Raw genomic sequence first — 22,854 nt, 5'->3', positions numbered from 1 at the left:
TGCCCGGCGCAGCGTCGACCGGTGACTGAAAAAAACGTCGAACATCCTTGTCGACTAAACGGAACGCATGCGCGACCCTTCCGTCTAGGCGTCTCTTGCTTATCCGCTTCACGACCTTCTGCATCCTCCCTCGAGAAGATCAGCAGATCCTCCTACTTCTCCGCTCTCGTTCTCCCCCTTTTTAAGTTCCCCTCTTCGTCCGGCGTGACCTCCCTGTCGTAGATAATATACTCGAACTGAAGAAGAAAGGAAGAGATAATCAGAAGCAGCCAAGGAGGCAAGCAAGCAGACAGGAGATGGCCTCACGGCTCCTCTTCAGATCTTGTCGCTTCCGTTTTCATTGCCAATAAAGTGGCAAGGGTGCTTTCCTTTCTTTTTTAAAACGATGCATTTTATCTTGTCGGTATTACATGTCGGACTTGATTTTCGTTAGACACTCATTCCAATCCTCGGAAACCGTATTAATCAATGGCCGGAACATGTTATTTATAGTAAACTGTGTGTCATTTTACTTCGCGAAACGGATACTTAGGTTAACGACGAGTCATCGTCGATACGTGATTTCCCAAATCCCAACTTTAAAGAAGATCATCTGAAGCAACATTTTAACGGGTTGAGGTACGTGCAAACGTCGGTAACTAAGAGTTACAATTTTATTTATAACTTGACCGTTATATTAAAAATTTGTTAATATGCATATTTTTGTCATTATACATTTATAAATGAAAAACGATATATAAATTTAATACGAAATTTTTGGTGCTTTTCATTTCAACTTCCCGCTTTCTCCTCTCGACGTCCTTTCCAATCCCTCTCTCTCTCTCTGTTTCTCTCTCTCTCTCTCTCTCTCTTCCTCTAGTGGTTTATATACTGTGTCTATTTTCGGTTGGAATTTAACACAAGATTTTGCGGTAGGCACCGTATTATGTATCGTTCCTAACAAAAGTCCACCAATGACCAAGAACCAATATATAAGAACACATCGTGTTATATTGATTTATAAAATAGATCTATAAAATGGATATATTTATTTTTGATCGCAACTATTATCTTTGTAATGTTAGTTCGAATCATTGAATATAGAAATTCGAAATGAATACAACATATTTTTACGCATTAGTTTATTGAAACAAAAAATATTAACAAACATGTTCGACGAGTATTATTAAATTAATAATAATATAATAACAAATTTCACTTGTAAAATATGATATAATACGTATAACTTGATTACCATATTTTATTATTTTGTTAATCTTACTATTAAATAAAACAAAAATTACAGATCTATTTCTTATTGCATTTAAGTACTAATCAATACGAATCTTTTTCTTGTTATCGATCATCTAACAACGTTGCTAATTGTTCAGGATTCGTAATGGGCAAGGAACACGTACGTTGTTTGCATACATAAGCCGTTGCTTGATTATTCACAGCTTTCATATTTCTGAGATGCTCGTTTTTACGAAATATCATACTAGTTGTTTCATCGTGATCAATTAAGAGAAGAATCCTATCTGGGATCAAACGTGTATATATAACGCGAAGTAGATCATCAGTGTCCTTGGCATCTCTCTTTCCAACCACGTAAATCTAAACAACAAAATTTACATGCGATAATTTCAAAAACTTGTCAAATTCCTGAAAATATTTAACATTCTTGATATATTTATGCATTACCTGCGTTGCATCATCGTGATAGCGTACAAACGCCGATACTAATTGTGGAATTGTAACAGATTTTTCTATTAGCAAGTGTCTAAATGCTTCGAAAAGCCGCACTGCTTTATCCTTGAATTCACTACGATTTAAATAATCTGCCAACTTTAGTAAATTTTCGGCGGCAATTGAATTACCAGAAGGTTCTGCTCCGTCATAAGCTATACATAAGATTATAAATCTTAAAATATATTCAATCTTTCTCTTACATTCGTTTTATGGCCTAATATTAAGTTAGGCGTAAGCGCAATCTGATTAACTTAACGACTGGACGTAATGAAACACTGAACAGACACTGCTATAAATATTTAAATACGCTGAGCTTTGCTACAGAATGTTGGTTTCTTTGATTTCATAGATCTACTACACGTATAATATAAATCCATGAAAATATTAATTACCAAAATATATAACTGTTAAAGCTAAAATTATTCCAAGAGTATTTAAATATACCTTCTTTAAGCCTGAGAATTATCGAAGGATCATTTGATGTTGTTGTAAAATATCCACCATTTGTTTCATCCCAAAAATATTGATTTTGTAAATCTTGTAATTGCTCAGCAAATTCCAGCCATTCCTCGTTTAAACTAGATTCATATAAATCTAATAATCCTTTTATAACAAATGCATAATCATCTAAAAAACCAGGTATAGGTGTACTCCTAAAAATAAAATGTATAAATATGTATTGTAATGCACAATTTAACCATACTAATGTACCCACATTTGTGTAATTGTATTTTTTTCATCGCGATAACAACTATGAAGTAACATATCTTTGGTTTTATCGAAAAGATATCGTTTAATAAATTTCGCAGCAGCTACTGCACTCTCGATATATTGTTTATTATTCACTGCTACTCCACCAGAAGCTAAACCACTTATCATAAGACCTAAATTCAAATTACTTATTGGTTTAACAAACGAAATATTATCTATTAATATAAAATATATGTAAAAAGAAAGACATTGTTCTTAACTCTTTTACCATTCCACGCTGTAATAATTTTATCATCTAAATGAGGTCGTGGCCTTGCAGATCTAGCTTTGTATAAGATGGAACATGCTTCTTTCAGAAGCATCTTAACTTCTTCAACAGGAAGGTTAAAGTAGTTAGCAGTTTCTTCTATTTCGTTAAATATTATTAGTATATTTTTCCCTTCTAGTTCTCCATGTGGATCCTCATAAATAAAAATTAGTTAAGTAAATAAATACGTAAGATATAGATATGATATAAAAAATGATACATATATAGTAAATCAGTCAAAACTACAACTATGTAACTATAATTAACTAGATAAAAAATATGATTTGTTACAATTAAATAATGGACTTTATATAATATTACATTGCAAATATATAACATACTTGATATGATTTCACATTTCCTGACTTCTTTACATTGAAATGATGACAAAAAATATCCGAAAGTTTAATGTGATTTCTATCAGAAATTCCTTTATTTAAAAGTGACTTAATTTCTGCAGCAGTCCATACATAAAAAGCGCCTTCCTTTTTACTCTGTGCATCATATGTAGGATAAGAATCTGCATCTTCAGCACTATAAAATCCACCTTCCTAAAATATATAAAATAAATAAATATGAACATACATGCCATTTCTAAGACAGGATAAAAATTATACCTTATGTTGAAGATCTCTTATCACATAGGTAGCGATATCATCGATAATTTCAGCAAAGTAATTATCTTTAGTTGCAAGATATGCATCTGTATACGATTTCATTAATTGGCCCTGATCATATAACATTTTTTCAAAATGAGGAACATGCCATTCACCATCAGTAGCATATCTTGAAAAGCCCTAATAGAAAATAATACACATTATTATTATAAATTAATTAAATCAGTCTGTGATTCCTACATTGTAAAAATAAAATGTATTCCAGTTTTATAAATATAATGATATACAATGTGTTCCTATTATAAGCAACATCACTATAAATGTTAATATGCTGTTTCTTAAAATTTCACATTGATATAAGAGTTCTCAAGTATTCTGTTTACTTATTAACATAATTTCATCAATTTATAAAATACATCATATCTATAATATCTCTAACTTTAAATGAATATTTATTTTCACTTTAGATCGAACTCTGATGTTTGGAACTTATAATTATATTTAGTTATATTAATTACTTAAAGGTAATACTTCTATAACTATCTTGTATATGTTTATTTGACAATCATAATACACTTTAAGAAAAACTTTTACTAAACTTTTACAAATCAACCATATATTCTTAAAAACATGTATCAAAATTTTTAATACTTCAAATTTTAATATTATAACATATTTTATTAAAATATTAATAAAACAATAATAACAATAAATTTAAGCAAAAGTGAACATTAGTACTTATCTTTATCGAACAGTTATAATTATTCACAAACTTAGAATTAAAATTCTTACCTGACCTACATGATCATGAATGCCACCATAAGATATTTTTTTTAAAGTATATACACACATATGCAGACAAGAGTCTGCAAATTCTCCATTAGGTTGACGTGCATACATATGAAATAAAAAATTGAAATTTACTGGTTGCGGAAATTTTGGTGATTGCATATTATATTTAGAACCAAATCCACCAAACTTAGGTTCAAATTCATTTATAAATTGTTGAATATATATTTTACTACATTCAGGTGAAGGTATTTCATGTGTCTATATAAAAAAAATATTATACATAAATAATAAACATAACTTCGTTATTAAAATGCCTTAAACAAAAATATAAAATTTATTTTACTTTACTCATTTACCGTAGATATATGTGTAATTTTAGAAATATTTTGTAATCTTTCAAGATTAATAGATCCAACTTCTGCAATTTTCATTCTAGATTGATGCCACTACAAAATGTAAAATGTAAAAAAAATAATTTTATATTAGTATAATTTTAATGAACTGTTAATTTAAATATAGCATATGATAATATATTTATTTAAATAAACGAAATATGAATTGTTTATTAAGCATTACATATCTAAAATATTTTACATAATTCTCAAAAACTAAGATATTTATACCTTTTGGGCAACTCTGAGTAAAATTGTTTTAAATCCTATTTGTCTATATGTATCTTCTGGAGGGAAATAAGTCCCTCCAACTATTGGTTTTAAATTAGGAGTAAGAAAAACACTCATTGGCCATCCACCATGACCACTGGTAGCCTATATCAAATAATCTTTAATTTATATCACACTTGTTTAAAATGTACTCTAAAATACAAGTAATCATAAGTAATGAATACAAATAATTAATTACTTACTTGTATAAAAGTCATGTATATCCTATCAATATCTGGCCTCTCTTCTTTATCTACTTTTATGTTAATAAAATTCTTGTTCATTATTTCAGCAATTTCTTTATTTTTAAATGATTCTTTCTCCATAACATGACACCAATGACATGTAGAATAACCAACAGATAAAAAAATACATTTGTCCTCTTTCTTTGCTCTCTCCAAAGCTTCATCACACCATGGATACCAGTCAACTGGATTAGTAGCATGTTGTAATAAATATGGTGATTTCTCCAAACTCAAACGATTCTTTTTCAATATTTGTGTATTTGTAGGATTACTTGTTGATGCCATATTTGCAAATAACATAAGATTAAATGATTTTTTATCTATCCTAGAAAATTGTTTATTTATTGATCAATATATATGATTTTTATGCATATATTTATAAAATACATATAAACATTATAAATAAAAGATTTAAAACATATGTATTGTTAAATGATAATAGACAAAGGTATGTAAATAGTAATTATTAAATACAAATGACATTAAGAAACAGAACAACACATATTTTCATTAATATCATTAAATAAAATTTTTGATAATTTAATTACATCAATAACATATTCTACTATTAAATCATAATGAGTTACATATCAATACGATCTATTGATTTTCATATACTTGAAATGTTTATTGATATATAGAAAAAATAATTAAATTATAAATCATTTGATAAGCATATCATTAATCTCAGCAAATATATTATATAAAATATTACAATCTATTAGATATTATTAATATCTAATTTTCAAAATATCTTCCGTGTTGTCATTAACACTTTTATGTAGTTCTTGTGCAAAAATATCAAAATATAAAAAGTTAAAGTGTAAATATTTTTAAACATAATCTGATGGTAGAATATAGAAAATTAATCTTATGTTAATTAAATTGATAAGGTATTTTTATATTATATTCTACATTATTTACAATATAAAAATAAATATTAGTGTAAGCAAAAATTAATAGACTTTTATTAAACAAAAAATTATAAATATTACATAAATTCATGTTTAAATATTCTACCTGTTTAAATGATGTATAGTTAGTGATATAAAAGTAGTTTGAGGCAAATATGGCCTAACTATACAATTTTGAATCCACTGCTTTTTAGATAATACACATGTATAGTTAACTATTGATAAAAGACGATATCTTCCCAAAATCATAACAACCTTGACATAAAATATGTACCTGACAAAAATAACGGGATTGTAAGAGTACATAATATGCCAAAGAAATGTATAAAATTTTATTTAAAAACTATTTTAAATAAATTTCAAAAATTTGTACTTATGTACAAAACTTGAAACGTTTGTTAATATTAGCCCTATAATTTTTAAATAATTAGATATAGAACAAGTAAATTTGTTTAACTGTTAATATATACATATTTACTAATATCAAGTTTATTCTAATCAAATTATAAAAAATTTTAACTTTTACATTCTATTTATAAATAAAAGCACTTTGTATTAGTACTTCATATACTCATTACATTTCACTTGATGTAATTTATCATCATAATTATTCAATACCACTTTTATTTAATGTATATTTTCTTTAAAACAACTGGAATGTAACAAAAATTGTAATCATTTTATTCATGCATCATTCAACATTAATCACCTTTAATTAACCTAATGAAAATTAGAAATTATTCATAATTAATTTGAACTACAAAAATATATAAATTATGAATTATATTCGACACACGTAAATTTGCATCACTGCAAAATCCACAATTGCACCATATGCAAATACCAGAAATGGCGAATTTCTATTGAAGTACCAACTGCATCATGCATAGTAATTCTGACATTTGATTGGTTAACCTGCTTTGATCCTAATCCATGAAAATTTATTGCATACTTTTGTTTCTTTACATATGAAAATTTCTGTGAGAAATGAATCTAAAACTGATATAAATATTAACTGATTTTTTATAACAAAAATATAATATAATAATATTAGGATCTGCTATTACAAGTCCATGACTTGTTCTATATATATGTAAGATATCTATTATCTTTTACTCTAAATAGATTATCAAATTTGTAATATACAATTTTTTGTAATGAAGTATTTTATTATCATTATTTGATGTTATATCAATGATAATGTTCATTATTACAAAATTAAAAAATTTGTATAGGTCTATAGTTAAAAATTTGAGTAAAAATTCAAATTTGTATAAAAATAATGTAGTATATTTAATAAACCTTTTTCCTTAAGAAAATTATATTTGTTAAATATAAATCATAAAAGTATATTTTTAATAAATAATAACAAAATTAATTTGTGTTTGATACAATTATGATTCAAATTGTGACATTAACAAATAACTATTTTAAATAAATTTCAAAAATTTGTACTTATGTACAAAACTTGAAACGTTTGTTAATATTAGCCCTATAATTTTTAAATAATTAGATATAGAACAAGTAAATTTGTTTAACTGTTAATATATACATATTTACTAATATCAAGTTTATTCTAATCAAATTATAAAAAATTTTAACTTTTACATTCTATTTATAAATAAAAGCACTTTGTATTAGTACTTCATATACTCATTACATTTCACTTGATGTAATTTATCATCATAATTATTCAATACCACTTTTATTTAATGTATATTTTCTTTAAAACAACTGGAATGTAACAAAAATTGTAATCATTTTATTCATGCATCATTCAACATTAATCACCTTTAATTAACCTAATGAAAATTAGAAATTATTCATAATTAATTTGAACTACAAAAATATATAAATTATGAATTATATTCGACACACGTAAATTTGCATCACTGCAAAATCCACAATTGCACCATATGCAAATACCAGAAATGGCGAATTTCTATTGAAGTACCAACTGCATCATGCATAGTAATTCTGACATTTGATTGGTTAACCTGCTTTGATCCTAATCCATGAAAATTTATTGCATACTTTTGTTTCTTTACATATGAAAATTTCTGTGAGAAATGAATCTAAAACTGATATAAATATTAACTGATTTTTTATAACAAAAATGTAATATAATAATATTAGGATCTGCTATTACAAGTCCATGACTTGTTCTATATATATGTAAGATATCTATTATCTTTTACTCTAAATAGATTATCAAATTTGTAATATACAATTTTTTGTAATGAAGTATTTTATTATCATTATTTGATGTTATATCAATGATAATGTTCATTATTACAAAATTAAAAAATTTGTATAGGTCTATAGTTAAAAATTTGAGTAAAAATTCAAATTTGTATAAAAATAATGTAGTATATTTAATAAACCTTTTTCCTTAAGAAAATTATATTTGTTAAATATAAATCATAAAAGTATATTTTTAATAAATAATAACAAAATTAATTTGTGTTTGATACAATTATGATTCAAATTGTGACATTAACAAATTAATCTTATTAAGTATTATAAAACTTAATGATTTCTGTATTTTATTATCAAACACACCAGTTTGTAAATTTCCATTAAAAATGTTTACTATAAATAAAATCGAATATTTATTTATTTATAATAGGATTTTTATTTATATAGGAGATAAAATCGAATATCTGTTTATCATAACTGAAATCAAAGGGTAAATATTAAGTATTAAAATGTTTGTCACAATATTCCAACACTTAATAAGTTTAATTAAATTTGTTACAAATGTTATTATTAGACAAATTTATTTAATCCACTTGAATACATTTTTATTTTCGAGAATAACGCAAATATTCTTAGTAACGAGTAAAGAGAAGTACAACATTCTGAATGTTTCTGAAGTGAGATAACATTTATCTTCATAATTGCCAAAATATTATTCTTTTGAAATTGTTAAATATAATTATAAAATTTATGATATTTTATTTTCATAATGTACGTTATATAAAAATTTTGCTTCATGTTAAGTTAGTTGAATCTAATTTAGAGCCTATCTTGTTGCATTAATTTCAGATGCTAGTTTCTTAATAAAAGAATGTCTAATTTTTCCATTAGTGGAAAAAAAGAATTCCTCCAATTTTCTAGGAATATTATTATCTCTTTTTTCATATTTATATGCTTGCGTAATTAAGTCTAATTTGTCCAGGTCTTTAACATATTTTGCTTCTGGAGATTCTTGTTTCTCATATCCCTATAAATAAAAAGCAAACAATATCAAAAATAAAAGCTACTGATTACAATTCTTTATTAATTTTTCTTACACGGAATATTTCTAGTATTATGAGTCCTTTATCTCCAAGAAGTTCACAAATATTCTCCGCTGCTTCATCTTCCTGTCAGGTGGAATACCACAATGAGGAATTATATCTCCTATAATACATTCTGCCAAGTCATAAATTAAAGCCATCTACATGATTCTATAGTTAATATAAGAGTATTTTATAAAAGTAAGATTTTTATTAATATAAAACTTGAAAATTAATATTCCCAAGTAATATAAATTTCATACTTTGTCTAAATCTTCATTATTATCTATATACATCTATATACATATGGTCTGCAATTGTTTCTGAATCTGGAATATTACTATGAATCTATACTATTCTTTCATTTACTAAAACAATATATAAATATATGAAATATAATATAACATGTATTAAAATAAGATAAGAATTTTGATTAAGGACAAAATAATGTAAATAAAACTTATGAATGTTTTCTTCTATGAACATCTAAAGACAATTTTAAATTTATATATAATGTTGTATATAATATAGTAATAAAGATAGTGTAATATTCAATAATTTCCTAGAAATGAATTAGTTTAGCATGTCCCTGAATATTCTTGCTTTCTTTGTCACTTTATAATTTCCTCGAGTACTTCTTATTCTTGAAGTTAAAAAATTTTATATGACTTAATGAAAGTGAATTAATTTGCATCTGCAAGTTGATATTCAATTAAAATAATTGCAAAGAAATTATAATTCTATTAAAATAAAGTATAAATAAATAAGGAAAATACGAAAGAATTAATAAAAAGTCATAGCAAAAACATGTCACAGTCCCACAGACAAATCCAGCAAAGAAAGTAACTCATTTTTCCAAAAAGGTGAGAGAGAGTGTTCCGCAGAAAACTATACAAGCCTTAGTTCTCGATAGTCTTATGTGGTTCATAAATGAAAGCACATCGAACAAGTGAACAACATTCAGATGGAAAGAAAAGTGACATGATAGCAATAAAAAGGATGTCTTTATTGTATGAATATTATATAAGTGACTTGTTTTCATTACTAGCACATTTATTTTAGTTTCTCTTAATTTATGCTTAAATTAATAAAATTAATAATAATTCATTCAGAAATTATCTTTATAATTATAAACATTTACTCCTGTAATTTGTTCTAATAAATTCAAGAAATATCATCAATTTATGAAATTGTAGTTTGTAAAACATGTAACTACAGTTTCTAATTATTGATAATATTTAAAGATTAATTAAAATACACAAGAGGTATAAAGAAATAATTTGCATGACACATCAATCATTCCAGTCACCTGAACTTTCTTAAGGAAAGTTAGAAATAGTTTCGTTTACAGTCGAAATAAAAACATCATACAGCTTCTTTTAATTCATTCCTTACTTTCAGGTTTACCGGAAAGGATAAAATGCCTTTTGTTTGCATATTATTTTATTCAATTATACATTTATACAGAAATTTCAGGTATGTGGAAATGATTAATTCATTTATATAAACAGATATTTCCTAACGACACTATTCGTGTATTTTGAGGCAATTTGTATTCCGTGTCTGCTACAAATTCGCTTAATGTTTCGATAACTGAGTCATGAGCACCATAAAGCGAAATTTTAGAGAACTGGATTATATTTCTAACCCGAAAATATCAAGGATGTCGAAGGTGATGAAACTGGGAGATGAAAGTTTAATTATAACAAGTAAAATATCGTCGCCAAACAAACGAGAAGTTTCTGAAACCGATCTGTATTTACTTGATAAAATTCTATATAAAAGTATTAATATAATAATTATGCATATGTTAAGAAATTGCATAAATTACTTTTTGTTATATCAAAGTGTGATAGAGAAGCTTGTCTATAGGGTAAATTTTCTGGTAAACCGTCTCAGAAGAACTGGTATATTATGTGGTTTCCGGAAACATAAGTAAAAATGATAAGCTCACAATTTTCTCTACACTTTATTTTCATTATAATTTTTAGTTATTAAATAAAATAGTTCTTCAATAATTCTTTAATTTTTTCTCCAAAACCCTCCCCTTACTACTAATTATACCAAAATTGGTTAGAAGTGCTATTACTTCAACGATCGCAATTTTGATTGGAAATAATCAGCTGTCGAGGAATAGACGGCCATTTGTTAAAATTCGACACAAATGACAAAAAATGCAATTTATTAGCTAATTTTCAAACAAATTCCAAATTCTAAATTAAAATAATACTTCAAAATATTCCTACCGTATATTACACACAATCACGCACACATTATAAATGTAACAATACACATAATACTAACTCAAATTTGTATAATTAATAATAAAATATTTAGAAGGAAAAACATAAAGAAATAAACATTCCATTTAGCTGTTATTTAAAGAAATTCAAAGCATTTCTACTGTTATACCAGGTCAGATTATTCAATTTTCAATCATACAAATACAAACTTCTATTCTTTAAATATCCTCCCCATTTCTAAAGTAATCATGCAGCTTTACTCATGTAACAGTTTGCGTCAACATGCAACAATTTTCTCATACTTCTCATATTTTCATATTTCTTGATCAGATAACATTGTAATAAGTTTTCTAGCAGATTGGTGACTCATGACAAGGCTTCGTTTCCCCTCGTTTACCATTGCAAGAACATCGTTAATGTTAGTAATTAAACCCCCTTTCTCAGAAATTAATTTTTTTGTATTTTCGATATTTTCTATCGTAACGCCACGACAACAATCGTCAATCACAGCCAATGCATAACCCAATCGAAGGCCGTCTAAGCATGTAGATTTCACGCAAATATCATAAGCAAGACCACACACGTAAATGCGGTTTACAGCCGCCTTTTTTAGAATTGTTTGCAATTCCATTGAACCCTCAAAATTATTATCGGAAAACGCGGAATAAGCTTCCATATCTGAGTTTTGTCCCTTACGTACCTACGAAACAAAGATTAATTGAAATTCTAAGATCTTGTTTTTTGAATTTTAAAATATAGTGTTCTAGTCTAAAAAATTGAAAATACCTGTTCAGAATTTGGTCCAATTATAAGGTCTTTGTGTAACTCAGCTCCCCATGTGTTCATTACACAATGTTTAGGCCATAAAATTTGCTCCAAATAAGGATTTGCAAAAATTACTGTATCAAGTGGTTTTGCATTTTCTTTTGTCACCTATCCATAACCAGAAATCCTGTCATTTTTTAATCCAAGATTTTTTTTATTCAAAACTCAAAAATTTTTAAATATATTTTGTAGAAAAAGGAGAAGAATGCTATAGTTTTTTAGGTAAAAAATATTCTATGTTTAACAAGGATTGATAATCAATATATAAATATTTCTTGAGTAACAAATATAAACATGGAACAAGTCTCATATATGATCAACAATTATTTATTGTTGCTCAGTATTTGAGCAAATAAATTAGTTAAACTTCCATCATGAACAAAGCAAACCTACAAAATAAACAAAAGCTATGTATTAGTTTATTACTTACTTTTATATATTACTTTTGTAATAAAAGAGAGGTGCAAAAAGCGGTTTAAAATAACATTTTAAATGATGACGAATATTTATCATATCCTTATCTTTTATTAGCAATCATGGTATTTGATAAACATGGAAAAAGTCATGCGTATATATTTAAATTTGAAGTAGTATATTAAATGAATATGCTTTGTTTTATTTTAATGAAATGTAATTTGATTGAAACAAAAGTATATAAATAGAAATACTTTAGTTTTGGCTTCAATACATAATTATGAATAATTATCTCATTATCTCAATTATAAATGAATATCTCATGCAAAAAAGATGTTAGAATTTAAATGTTTGAAATAGTTGGTGGAAGAGCAGTTAAACAAATTATTAATTCTTAACATAGTGAAAAAATTATGGTCTTACTTGCATAATTATTTTTCCGCAAAAAAGTATTAATCACACACTATAAAGAAAAAGATCATCAATCCTGTTAAAACAAAATAATTGATTCCAACTGTTTTCTATACCTTTGAATCTGAATGTAATTCTCGTAAATGTAAATTTTCGTAAAAGCTGATATGATTTTCCGGATGCCAATCTAACGAATAAATAATTTTATTAAAACGTCCATTCTTCACTAAATGATTAATTGGGTCCACGACATGACCTCCATCTTGCTTGGCTTCGCAAGTGCTAAGAGCCAAAGAACCATCAATAAAATCATTTTGGACGTCTACGACTAAAAGAGCGTCTACTGGTTCAATTGTTACTCGTAACCATTCATAAAATCTACATATTGATTAAGTAAAATATTTAATTAATATTATTTAATCTTAAAGTTATAAAATTAATACAAAATATTTCAATTAATTTGAATTTTATACTTATTACTCGTATGAACACCCTACATTACAGTAATTTTTTTGTTCGAACATTAATTTTTGTGTGAATAACCTATTATCTATCTCGTACGAAGTTGGTTTCAAATCGAAAAAATTATAATATTGTTCAGAAAGCATGTTATGTTATAAGCATTATGAACATTATAACGTAATCTTAACGTTATAAACGTTAAATAACTCAACGGAGTTACGCACTATTAAATAACCCATTAATAAGTTACATAACAATAACACAAACTTACACTTTCCATTCTTCTTCCTTTAATACGCCGTCTTTATCTATATCGAATATGTCAAAAATATCTCGAATTCTCCATTCATTTCGTTCAATTTCGTTCGGATCAAAAAGTGCTGCAGAGATCGAGCGAAAACTAACAAAATTTAAATTATTATGTACTTTTGGTAAATCAAACTCGGTCAAAAACTCCTCGAAGGACCACCGTTTTTTTCCATCAAGCAAATCAGTTACTAACTGTTGACTTTTTGTTTCCATATTAGAGAAAATTGTACTGTACAATGATTTTGACTAGTCAAATTATTTTTCACTATTATATAATTTTCACTGTATCTAAATATATATCGTGACAAAGTGAGACTTGCAAAAAATAGATGCAAAAGCGTAAACTTATCCCTAAAGGGTTAACTTCAGATTCTTCCGATGAATGTTTATTTCTAAATTTTATTTAACTATACTTGTTTTTACATACGCATATTAAATATGTGTTCAATGTTTATGAAGTATAAGTGAAAATAATCACGTTTTGCTCGTGCAGTATTACTCTCATATTCGTAGGCTTGCGATGTATTATTCGAGCATAGGAATTTTAGAAATATCTTACGCCTATGTTAACGTAAAATGTTACTAAACCTGAAGATAGTGGTTCCGGTAGTGTCACAGAAGAGTAAGGACTATGAGCGAGCATGTTAAGCAGAGCGAATGGAATACCCTTTTTGCCCCTCTCCCGTAACAGACTACTTTAAGTCGGCAAAGCATAGTATGTTCATTTATCTAACATAGGTATATGATTTAAAGATTTCCGCTTATACATACCATATAAACAATAAAAATCACGATGCAAAATGAAGAAATATGTAGAAAATATCTTTGAAATAATATTTATTATATTTAGGTTTATCTTCTAAAAATAATAAATTTCCAACATATATCTTATTCTACGTAAAGGACAATTATTTTATATTACAAAATGACAATACATTATTTTATAAATAAATTTGCAAATATACATAAATAATATAATTAATGTTCTAACTAACAAACATAACAAAAGAAGTATTATACATACAATATTACAATTTAATTTAAAAATGTAACATAGTTTTTGATGCAACATATAAAATAACAAATTTGCAATAAAATTAATTAATATTATGACAAAAATAATATAAGTTATTTTTGAATTTATATTCGAATTTATAAATTAGGATTAAAAAATCAACTACTTTAAACCGCGTTGAATTTAATAAATTTAAGTATTTAAACAATTACCGAAGGAATTTTAACAAATGTGTAGTTTACTATACTTTTAATCTAACTTTAACTTTAACCATTTTCTCTTTATTAAAACATGTTTAATACTTTTAATGAATTTTACCAAAATATGTTTCGAAATCCTTATCTTTAAAAATAGTATAAATATAATTTATATAAATAGGTATTAATACAATTCATACAAATTAATTGTATAATGACTTAGAAAACTTCCTTACATGTATTATTTGAATGTTCACATTAATTGATTATTTGTAACGAAGTACATATGCATGTGTTTTCAACCAATAGGACATGTGTTATATAATTGTGTATCCAAATATAGTTGTCTGTTATATGTAAGTAAAGAATTTGTATATGAAAAATGCGATAATTATTATTAAAAATTATGTTATATTATAATTTAAATTTATAAAAAACGTATAGTATATGTTGTAATAATTAATTTTCTCAAATATCAAATTATTTTAAACATGGCTGCCGTACATCGAGAGGCTATCCAAAAGCAAATTCAACAAGATTGGGCAAACCGAGAATATATTGAAGTTATAACTGGTAGCATCAAAAAGATAACTGACTTTCTGAATTCCTTCGGTAATTGTTTAATAAATTAATAAATGAAATACTCGAAAACATAATTTATTGCTTTTATAGTAGATATATTTTATTAAAAAATACAAAAATTCTTTAATTAATCTTAATCAACTCTAAAATTTTTTGAAAAGTGATTTGAAATTGTACGTTATTTAAGAAGATATTTAAATAAAACTAAGTAAATTTGATTTTCAATGAATAACATTTTTTTAATAATAATATATGTATGTATACCTGCAAAATTAATAAAGTATACTCACAAGGTTAAATAAATGAAAAAGATTCATATGAATTAATTTCATTAAAATTGGACAGAATTATAATTAAACATATCTAATAGTTGTGTCTTAATACATGTTGACTTCACTTAACTTCACTTAATACATGTTAAATTTTTTTTTTCATATCTCCTTAATAAAACATTTGTGAACACACATTCATATGAATTTATTTAATTTATTTGATGTTTTAAATATGCTATGTATCTTGTGTATTTAGAATATCAAAACAAGCATTACGAAATTTCGAAGTATATTTATTAAAATAAATAAAAAATTTATACTTTTATTCAACAAAAGTGGTAAGATATAATTCAGGTATATGTCTTCAAGTCATAAGTTGTTTTATTTATATTATATTTTCATCTATATGTATATTACCCTTAGTTTTTCAATACAAAGAAATAATCAACTTTTAAATTATTTATTATTTATTTCTATTATACCTTAAAATTATAATATCAAGTTATTGCTCATTATTTGACGAAACAAACATGTAACAGAACGTAATTTAATGTTACAAATGTAATTATCAATGTGATACTTGGATTTTATTGTGTCTTTATAAACATTTATATAAAATTATTAGAATTTCATACATTTTTTTAATATATTACAGTATTAAACAAAAACATTTGTTACTTTACTTACTAAGTATAAGAATATTACATTTAGCATAGAGTTTGATTTTAAATATTTTGTTTATCTTCCTTTTCTTAATGTTCTATATACAGATTATTCGAAAATTATAAAGTAAATTAAATTATATAAATTTTTCAAAAATGAGAAATTAAAAAGATGTTCGTTATTGTGCAATCTAAGATTTTAATGTTCATAATATATATAATTCAAGTTTTGTGACAAGTCATGCATCAAATATCATGTAATTATAAATATAAAACATTTTAGTATAGAATAATTTAGATCATACATTTATAGATTTTAGTATATTTTCATAACAATTTTTCATATTTTATATCACAAATAAAAATAATATGACTTTATCTATAGTAAGATTTCTAAAATCGTTTTAAAAGTAAATACTCTATAAAATATTCTTGCTTAAAAAGTAATATGATAATAATATTTGTATATTATGTTAATAGTTCTTATTCATATATTAAATATGTAGTAAGACCTTAATTAATCAATTTACTCTGGTAATAGATAATAATAAGCTCTCTCTTTTATTGATATTAATTTATTATTTTATTAATTTTGTACTTATAGACATTTTGTCATATTAATCTTTTTCCATCAATAAAGAAATATAATAATAAATAAATAATTGGACAAAAAATAATCATAAGATATGGACAAATATTTTTTTGTTAATACATTAGGGAGATCTTGAATAATCAAAACCATACTGCATTTTGAATCATAAAAATTAGTATAATACTTGGTATTTATTGACTTGGTCCAAAACTTCATGTTTCATTAATATATAAATTTTATTTTATATAATTTTTAAACTTTATCCTATTAAAATATTTTGATTAAAAAATAACATGACTAATAACAAGATTAAAGAAATTTTTCATACTCCAAAACTAAAGATTATTGATTTTTTGAACAAGTTATTCATTTCAAATGATTTTGAATTTATATGTAACCAAATCATTTCTTTCACCTGAATTTTTTCTTCTATCATTTTTTGAAATTGTTATAAATAACAAAGATGCTTTAAATCTACATATAAAATTAAACATTGACATATGAAAATTTTATTAAAAGTAATCAATAAGTTTTATTTTATTAGATATGTCTTGCCGATCAAGAATAGCTGTTCTTAATGAAAAACTTACAACACTGGAAAGAAGAATCGAGTATCTGGAAGCATGTGTAAGTTATTATTTATAATTTGAGATTATACAAAAATGCAGCTGACTTTAGCATATTTGTTATAAATATACAATGTTTGACTTTTTAAATATTCTATTCATTCTTCATCAAATTGATTTCATTATCAAGGAACAATATTTAAAATTGCGTCTGTGTGCATGTGTGTAGAAATTAAACTCTGTCATTTTGAAATGGGAGATAATTTCAGATACAAAACTTCATATAAACATCGTAAATATAATAATTGAAAATATAATAAATATAATATAATTCATGAAAATTCTTAATTCATTTACTTTAGTAGACATTAATATATTTTATATATGAAAATCATTAATCATATAATCATGAATCATATGAATATCATTATTTTTCTGTATTGCCTTAAAGAGTTTGAATTTGTTAAATATATTTTTTGTAACCATATCAGCTATCAATTTTATAATTGAAATTGAATTAAAAAACAAATACCTTATATTCAATAGTAAAAATCTGTGATAGACATTGAAATAAAAACTGAGACAAATAATGATTTATGAGATATGTATTAAACAAATGTAAATGATAAAATCTTGATATGCTAATTATAATTAAATAAGAAATAAACAAATGCATTTATACTTTTTTAAACTGAGTGTTTAAGTTAAAAAGAAATTGCAAAAATATATTAATAAAAATATTCATTTTACATAAACTAGATATATCAATTCATAAGTTTTGCAAACTCTTTCCAGTATAATCAATAATGTTTCCTCTTATGTACTAAAAATCATTTAAATTTTGACAAAATATTTAAATAAGATATTTTCAGGATTATAAACATAAAAAATGCAATAATTGAAAAATCGAGTTTTTAATTCTTTTAGAAGGTATACTTTCTTAGCATTTTACCTATATTTTATTTTAAATTTCAAGTTTATATGAAATTCCAAAATCTCAAAATGTTTATATAAAATTTTTTATTCAAGCTTATCTTTGAATTCATTTGATATATTTTTGTTTGTATGTCATAAAATATTCGCTCTAAGTATAATACTAATATATTTTGTAAAATTATTATTTTTCAGGTAACAAAAGGAGAAACTTTAACTTAAATAAATTATTAGTATAATTTGTAACATTTTAAAATTTCTGTATTTATTGAAGTTATATATAAATAAATATACAATAAAGATAATAATGCATTCTAATTGTGAATTCTATAATGTATTTATTTTTATTAATTTAATTAGAAAAAACTATTTGGTGTATGCTTCACGAAGGGTTCTCCTGGTGGTTTTCGCAGCATTGTTTCTATATCAATTTCACGGCCATAGTAGGAAAGTTGACCTATATCTTCAGAAGGACCTATATGTAGACTTTTCCATGCAATTATAGTACCTATCACTGCGACCATAATTGGATAAGTATAATGTAAAGCCATATATTGACGAAGTAGTGGAATGGTGGTACATGCTGCAAGAAATATTATTTCTTTACAATATTTATCATTAATAATTTGGTTTCTTACATTATTTTTAGTTCAAGATAAAATATATAGATAATGTTACTACCTCCTATTATATTATTAAAGAAGTCATCCTTTTTTCTTATTTGTGATGATAAATATGTACCACCAAAATAAAAAAGTCCTAAACGACCTCCTAAAAATGAGCCTCTTATCATTTTTCCAACTGTCGCATTAGTATTAAATTCTGCTCCACGCATAACATGGTTTCCCATGTCCAATATACTACCTGCTACTGCAGCAGACATGCAATATCGCAGAACTGTTATAGCTGGATTTTCTTCATCTTTATTAATTTTGGACTGTTGAACCATAATTAATTCTGAAATAAAATTATTTTAATTTCTAGTACTCGTACAATCACATTATTGTACATAATTCAATAATATATATTAGATAGACATTAAACTTTTAATCCATGCCATAATACAACTACATTTCAATAACATAATATCATTATAATACATGACTGACTAAACAATATCTTGATTAAACAGTATAAATAAAAATCAACAATTACTATATTTATTATGGAAGTGCATTATAAACACTATTTTTTTATGGTTAACCATACCTATAATAAATGCATTATAACTACTTTACACATCAATTAAATATTTTTTTAATATTTCCATTAAATAAACGTTTCTATATATGTCATAAAAAATAATATTACACTAATAAACTAACAAAATATGTACATATGAACAGTGTCTCACTTTATCACCTGATATAATAATCTTTACTTTTCATATCTGAAAAGACTATTATACACTAAAGTTATATGAAGTTACTTAAAACATCGTACAATCTTTTTTAATACATGTGATAAAATGAAGTGATCAAAATTTTTGTGCATATTGTATTATTTCGAAAATTTATAATTATATGGAATAATTATTCTCTTCTTTATAGTTTTACATATTACAAATTTATTTTCAAATATTATAATGATATATACTAATGATATACATTAATGGTATATATTAATTAACTGAACAAAATTATTACGGACATAATACATACGAATATTACCTATTGTATGTACTGCTGTACTGTATTCAAGAATTATCTTTGACAGAATGGGTTACTTGTATTTTTAACTTACGTAATATGAATGATTTTTCAACTAGATTTGTAATTGCAACTATTCTGTATAAACAGTGATACTTAATGTTGTAAAATTAATATGTTAATAGAAAACATTGTAGATATTTATAATATATACATAAATTTAAAAAATCGTAAATACAATATTGTCCCTAGATATATCACTATATATCATTTATTTAAAAAGCCTATTATTGTGTAATATATAAATGCATTTAATTTAAAACTGGTAATACTGGAAGTATTTTTGGCGTTTATTAGAAAAAAAGAATAATAATTATATTATAGGATAATAAATTGTACTGAAATTTGAATATAACATGACTTATACATATTTACTTGTATAATTAAATGTGGCGATGTTACTAGCAGTGGTGAATTTGGACACATTTTAATTCCAATTATAAAAATACGTTGTTATATAAATATAAAAGGACTTTATTTCGTTTAAAATATAACAATTGATAATAATATCAGGAAAAATGTTACGTTTAATGTCAAACAATCTGTTAAGACAGGTATATATAAAAATTATTCATTACATAACCTGTTATTAAAAAAACATTTTAATTATTTTCATTTCAACAAATCATTTATTCTTAATAATATTAATTGTTTTAGAAACAAAATTTAATACCGTTGCGTTGTTTGAATGTACAAAAGTCTGCAAAAACAGGGAGTAATAAAGTAACAATAAATCCAAACGTTACAGGACTCAGTGATAAATGTTGTAAAGTTCCAAATACATGTAAGCATGTGTATATATGTATATATATATATATATATATATATTGTTTAATACGTTCAATTTATTATAATTCATTGTTGAATCACACTGAGTTGAACGTGTTAATAGATTTTTTCTTAAATAGTATTTAAAAAAAACAATTAAATATTCATTGCAGAAAATATAAATATTAATATTTTCTGTTAGTAATACAATTTGAAGAATTATCATATGTATTATACATTAATACGTGATACCAAAATTTTCTACATATTTTCAAAATATTATGTCATAATTTTATCTGACTTATAATATAAATATACAATATATCTTTATTCTGTTATAGAAAAAAAAGTAAAAGATCAACATATTTGATAATTTGATAATGAATGAATATTGTGCTACAATAAAAACTATGAATTTCAAGATTTGTATGAAACTATAGTTAAAAATAATTTTCATTATTATTTATTATATTAGAATGCATTATGTAGAGTACAGAATCTATGAAAAATGTTGTAAACTTTTAGATATAACTAATCATTTACTTTTAATACATTTTATATTTTATATCATGTAATTGTCTTTCTACCAAAACATCATTTAAAGTAATATTTTATTATTTTTTTAATGTTTATAATATACAGTGCTTGTTATTATTTTTAAATATCCTATATTATATAAAACAAATAACTGACATTCCATATAAGATAACTAATAATAACTAATAATATTTATTGTTTTTATATTAAAAGATGATTTATGTTATTAATATTTTTATTCATATTACACTGTTTTCAAATTTTAATGTTTAGGTGTTGGTCCAAATGCTGCTAAAGATAAAGAATATAAAAATCCAGAATACTTTTGTTATCATCTAGACACCTTTGGAGAAGCAGAAGTGGAATTAGCAAAATATAGATTACCAGCTCCTTCTAATAAAGTACCTTTTCATAAATAGTTTTTGTAATAATAATTTTTTCTGTAAAATATTATGTAGTAAACAACAAAATATAATTAATAAATCATATTTAAGAAGGAAAATAAAATTAATAAATTTTTACAGAACTAAATAGATGTAATACATTAATAAATTAATAAGCATATAATAAATTTGTGTAAAAAGTGTAGTACATTTGTGATGTAATATATAGATAATATTGTAATGACATAGAATAAAGTATATTTATAAAAACTATTAAATTTAATTTATTTGTTATATACAGGAGTATACATGACTTCTTAGTTATATACATTTTCTTTATTTTTCTTGAAATAATCAGTAATATTACATTATTATATTAATAAAGATTGTATTGCGAAATATTTTTATAATTTTCAACTTGCCTAGACTATAACAAATTATTTCATTATTATTAATCGTATATGTTGATAAAATGTTCTTATTAACGTATAGAATTAATAGAAAATACATCTATAATTAAACACTAAGTAAAAATATGATACTGTATTTTTTAATAAATTGAGGTTTAAATTTATTTAATTACGTATAGCTTTACGTACTTTAGTTTACGAGTCATAATAACAACGTATTTATGTTACTATTTATGTTTATTACTGAATAACAAAAGATATGCAATAAAATAATAGTTTTTGTATAAAAATTATTCTTGTTATTAAT

At 24.2% G+C, this 22,854-nt stretch overlaps 5 protein-coding genes and 1 pseudogene across 5 annotated transcripts; 2 read left to right on the top strand and 4 right to left on the bottom strand.

The window, feature by feature from the left end:
* Nucleotides 1–1,335: 1,335 nt before the first annotated feature.
* On the bottom strand, nt 1,336–6,243 carry LOC108547201 (spermatogenesis-associated protein 20). Its single transcript, XM_017899611.1, has 12 exons — nt 6,083–6,243; nt 5,021–5,387; nt 4,779–4,922; nt 4,512–4,601; nt 4,156–4,413; nt 3,364–3,543; nt 3,088–3,297; nt 2,708–2,900; nt 2,444–2,612; nt 2,173–2,381; nt 1,681–1,880; nt 1,336–1,593 (listed from the first exon to the last, which is right to left on the bottom strand). The coding sequence occupies exons 1-12, from the start codon at nt 6,223–6,225 to the stop codon at nt 1,336–1,338; spliced, it is 2,421 nt and encodes an 806-aa protein (XP_017755100.1). The 5' UTR covers nt 6,226–6,243.
* Nucleotides 6,244–8,974: 2,731 nt separating this feature from the next.
* On the bottom strand, nt 8,975–9,507 carry LOC108547227 (HD domain-containing protein 2-like; annotated as a pseudogene).
* A 2,143-nt stretch (nt 9,508–11,650) lies between these two features.
* On the bottom strand, nt 11,651–14,197 carry LOC108547225 (pyrazinamidase/nicotinamidase). Its single transcript, XM_017899656.1, has 4 exons — nt 13,884–14,197; nt 13,267–13,528; nt 12,287–12,433; nt 11,651–12,200 (listed from the first exon to the last, which is right to left on the bottom strand). The coding sequence occupies exons 1-4, from the start codon at nt 14,132–14,134 to the stop codon at nt 11,814–11,816; spliced, it is 1,047 nt and encodes a 348-aa protein (XP_017755145.1). The 5' UTR covers nt 14,135–14,197; the 3' UTR covers nt 11,651–11,813.
* Nucleotides 14,198–15,618: 1,421 nt separating this feature from the next.
* On the top strand, nt 15,619–19,009 carry HSPC300 (hematopoietic stem/progenitor cell protein 300). Its single transcript, XM_017899659.1, has 3 exons — nt 15,619–15,745; nt 17,786–17,868; nt 18,936–19,009. The coding sequence occupies exons 1-3, from the start codon at nt 15,625–15,627 to the stop codon at nt 18,960–18,962; spliced, it is 231 nt and encodes a 76-aa protein (XP_017755148.1). The 5' UTR covers nt 15,619–15,624; the 3' UTR covers nt 18,963–19,009.
* A 71-nt stretch (nt 19,010–19,080) lies between these two features.
* LOC108547226 (uncharacterized) lies at nt 19,081–21,153 on the bottom strand. Its single transcript, XM_017899657.1, has 3 exons — nt 21,123–21,153; nt 19,422–19,697; nt 19,081–19,323 (listed from the first exon to the last, which is right to left on the bottom strand). The coding sequence occupies exons 2-3, from the start codon at nt 19,687–19,689 to the stop codon at nt 19,097–19,099; spliced, it is 495 nt and encodes a 164-aa protein (XP_017755146.1). The 5' UTR covers nt 19,690–19,697; nt 21,123–21,153; the 3' UTR covers nt 19,081–19,096.
* Nucleotides 20,874–22,188, top strand: NdufV3 (NADH:ubiquinone oxidoreductase subunit V3). Its single transcript, XM_017899658.1, has 3 exons — nt 20,874–21,003; nt 21,107–21,233; nt 22,028–22,188. Exons 1-3 carry the CDS (start codon nt 20,968–20,970, stop codon nt 22,171–22,173), a joined length of 309 nt encoding a protein of 102 aa, XP_017755147.1. The 5' UTR covers nt 20,874–20,967; the 3' UTR covers nt 22,174–22,188.
* Nucleotides 22,189–22,854: the final 666 nt, after the last annotated feature.

The sequence above is a fragment of the Eufriesea mexicana genome, unplaced genomic scaffold (genome assembly GCF_001483705.2).
Source record: "Eufriesea mexicana isolate 0111107269 unplaced genomic scaffold, ASM148370v2 scaffold953, whole genome shotgun sequence".
Taxonomy (NCBI): Eukaryota; Metazoa; Arthropoda; class Insecta; order Hymenoptera; family Apidae; genus Eufriesea; species Eufriesea mexicana.
Note: the sequence above shows the minus strand (reverse complement) of the source record. Positions and strands in the feature narration are given on the sequence as shown.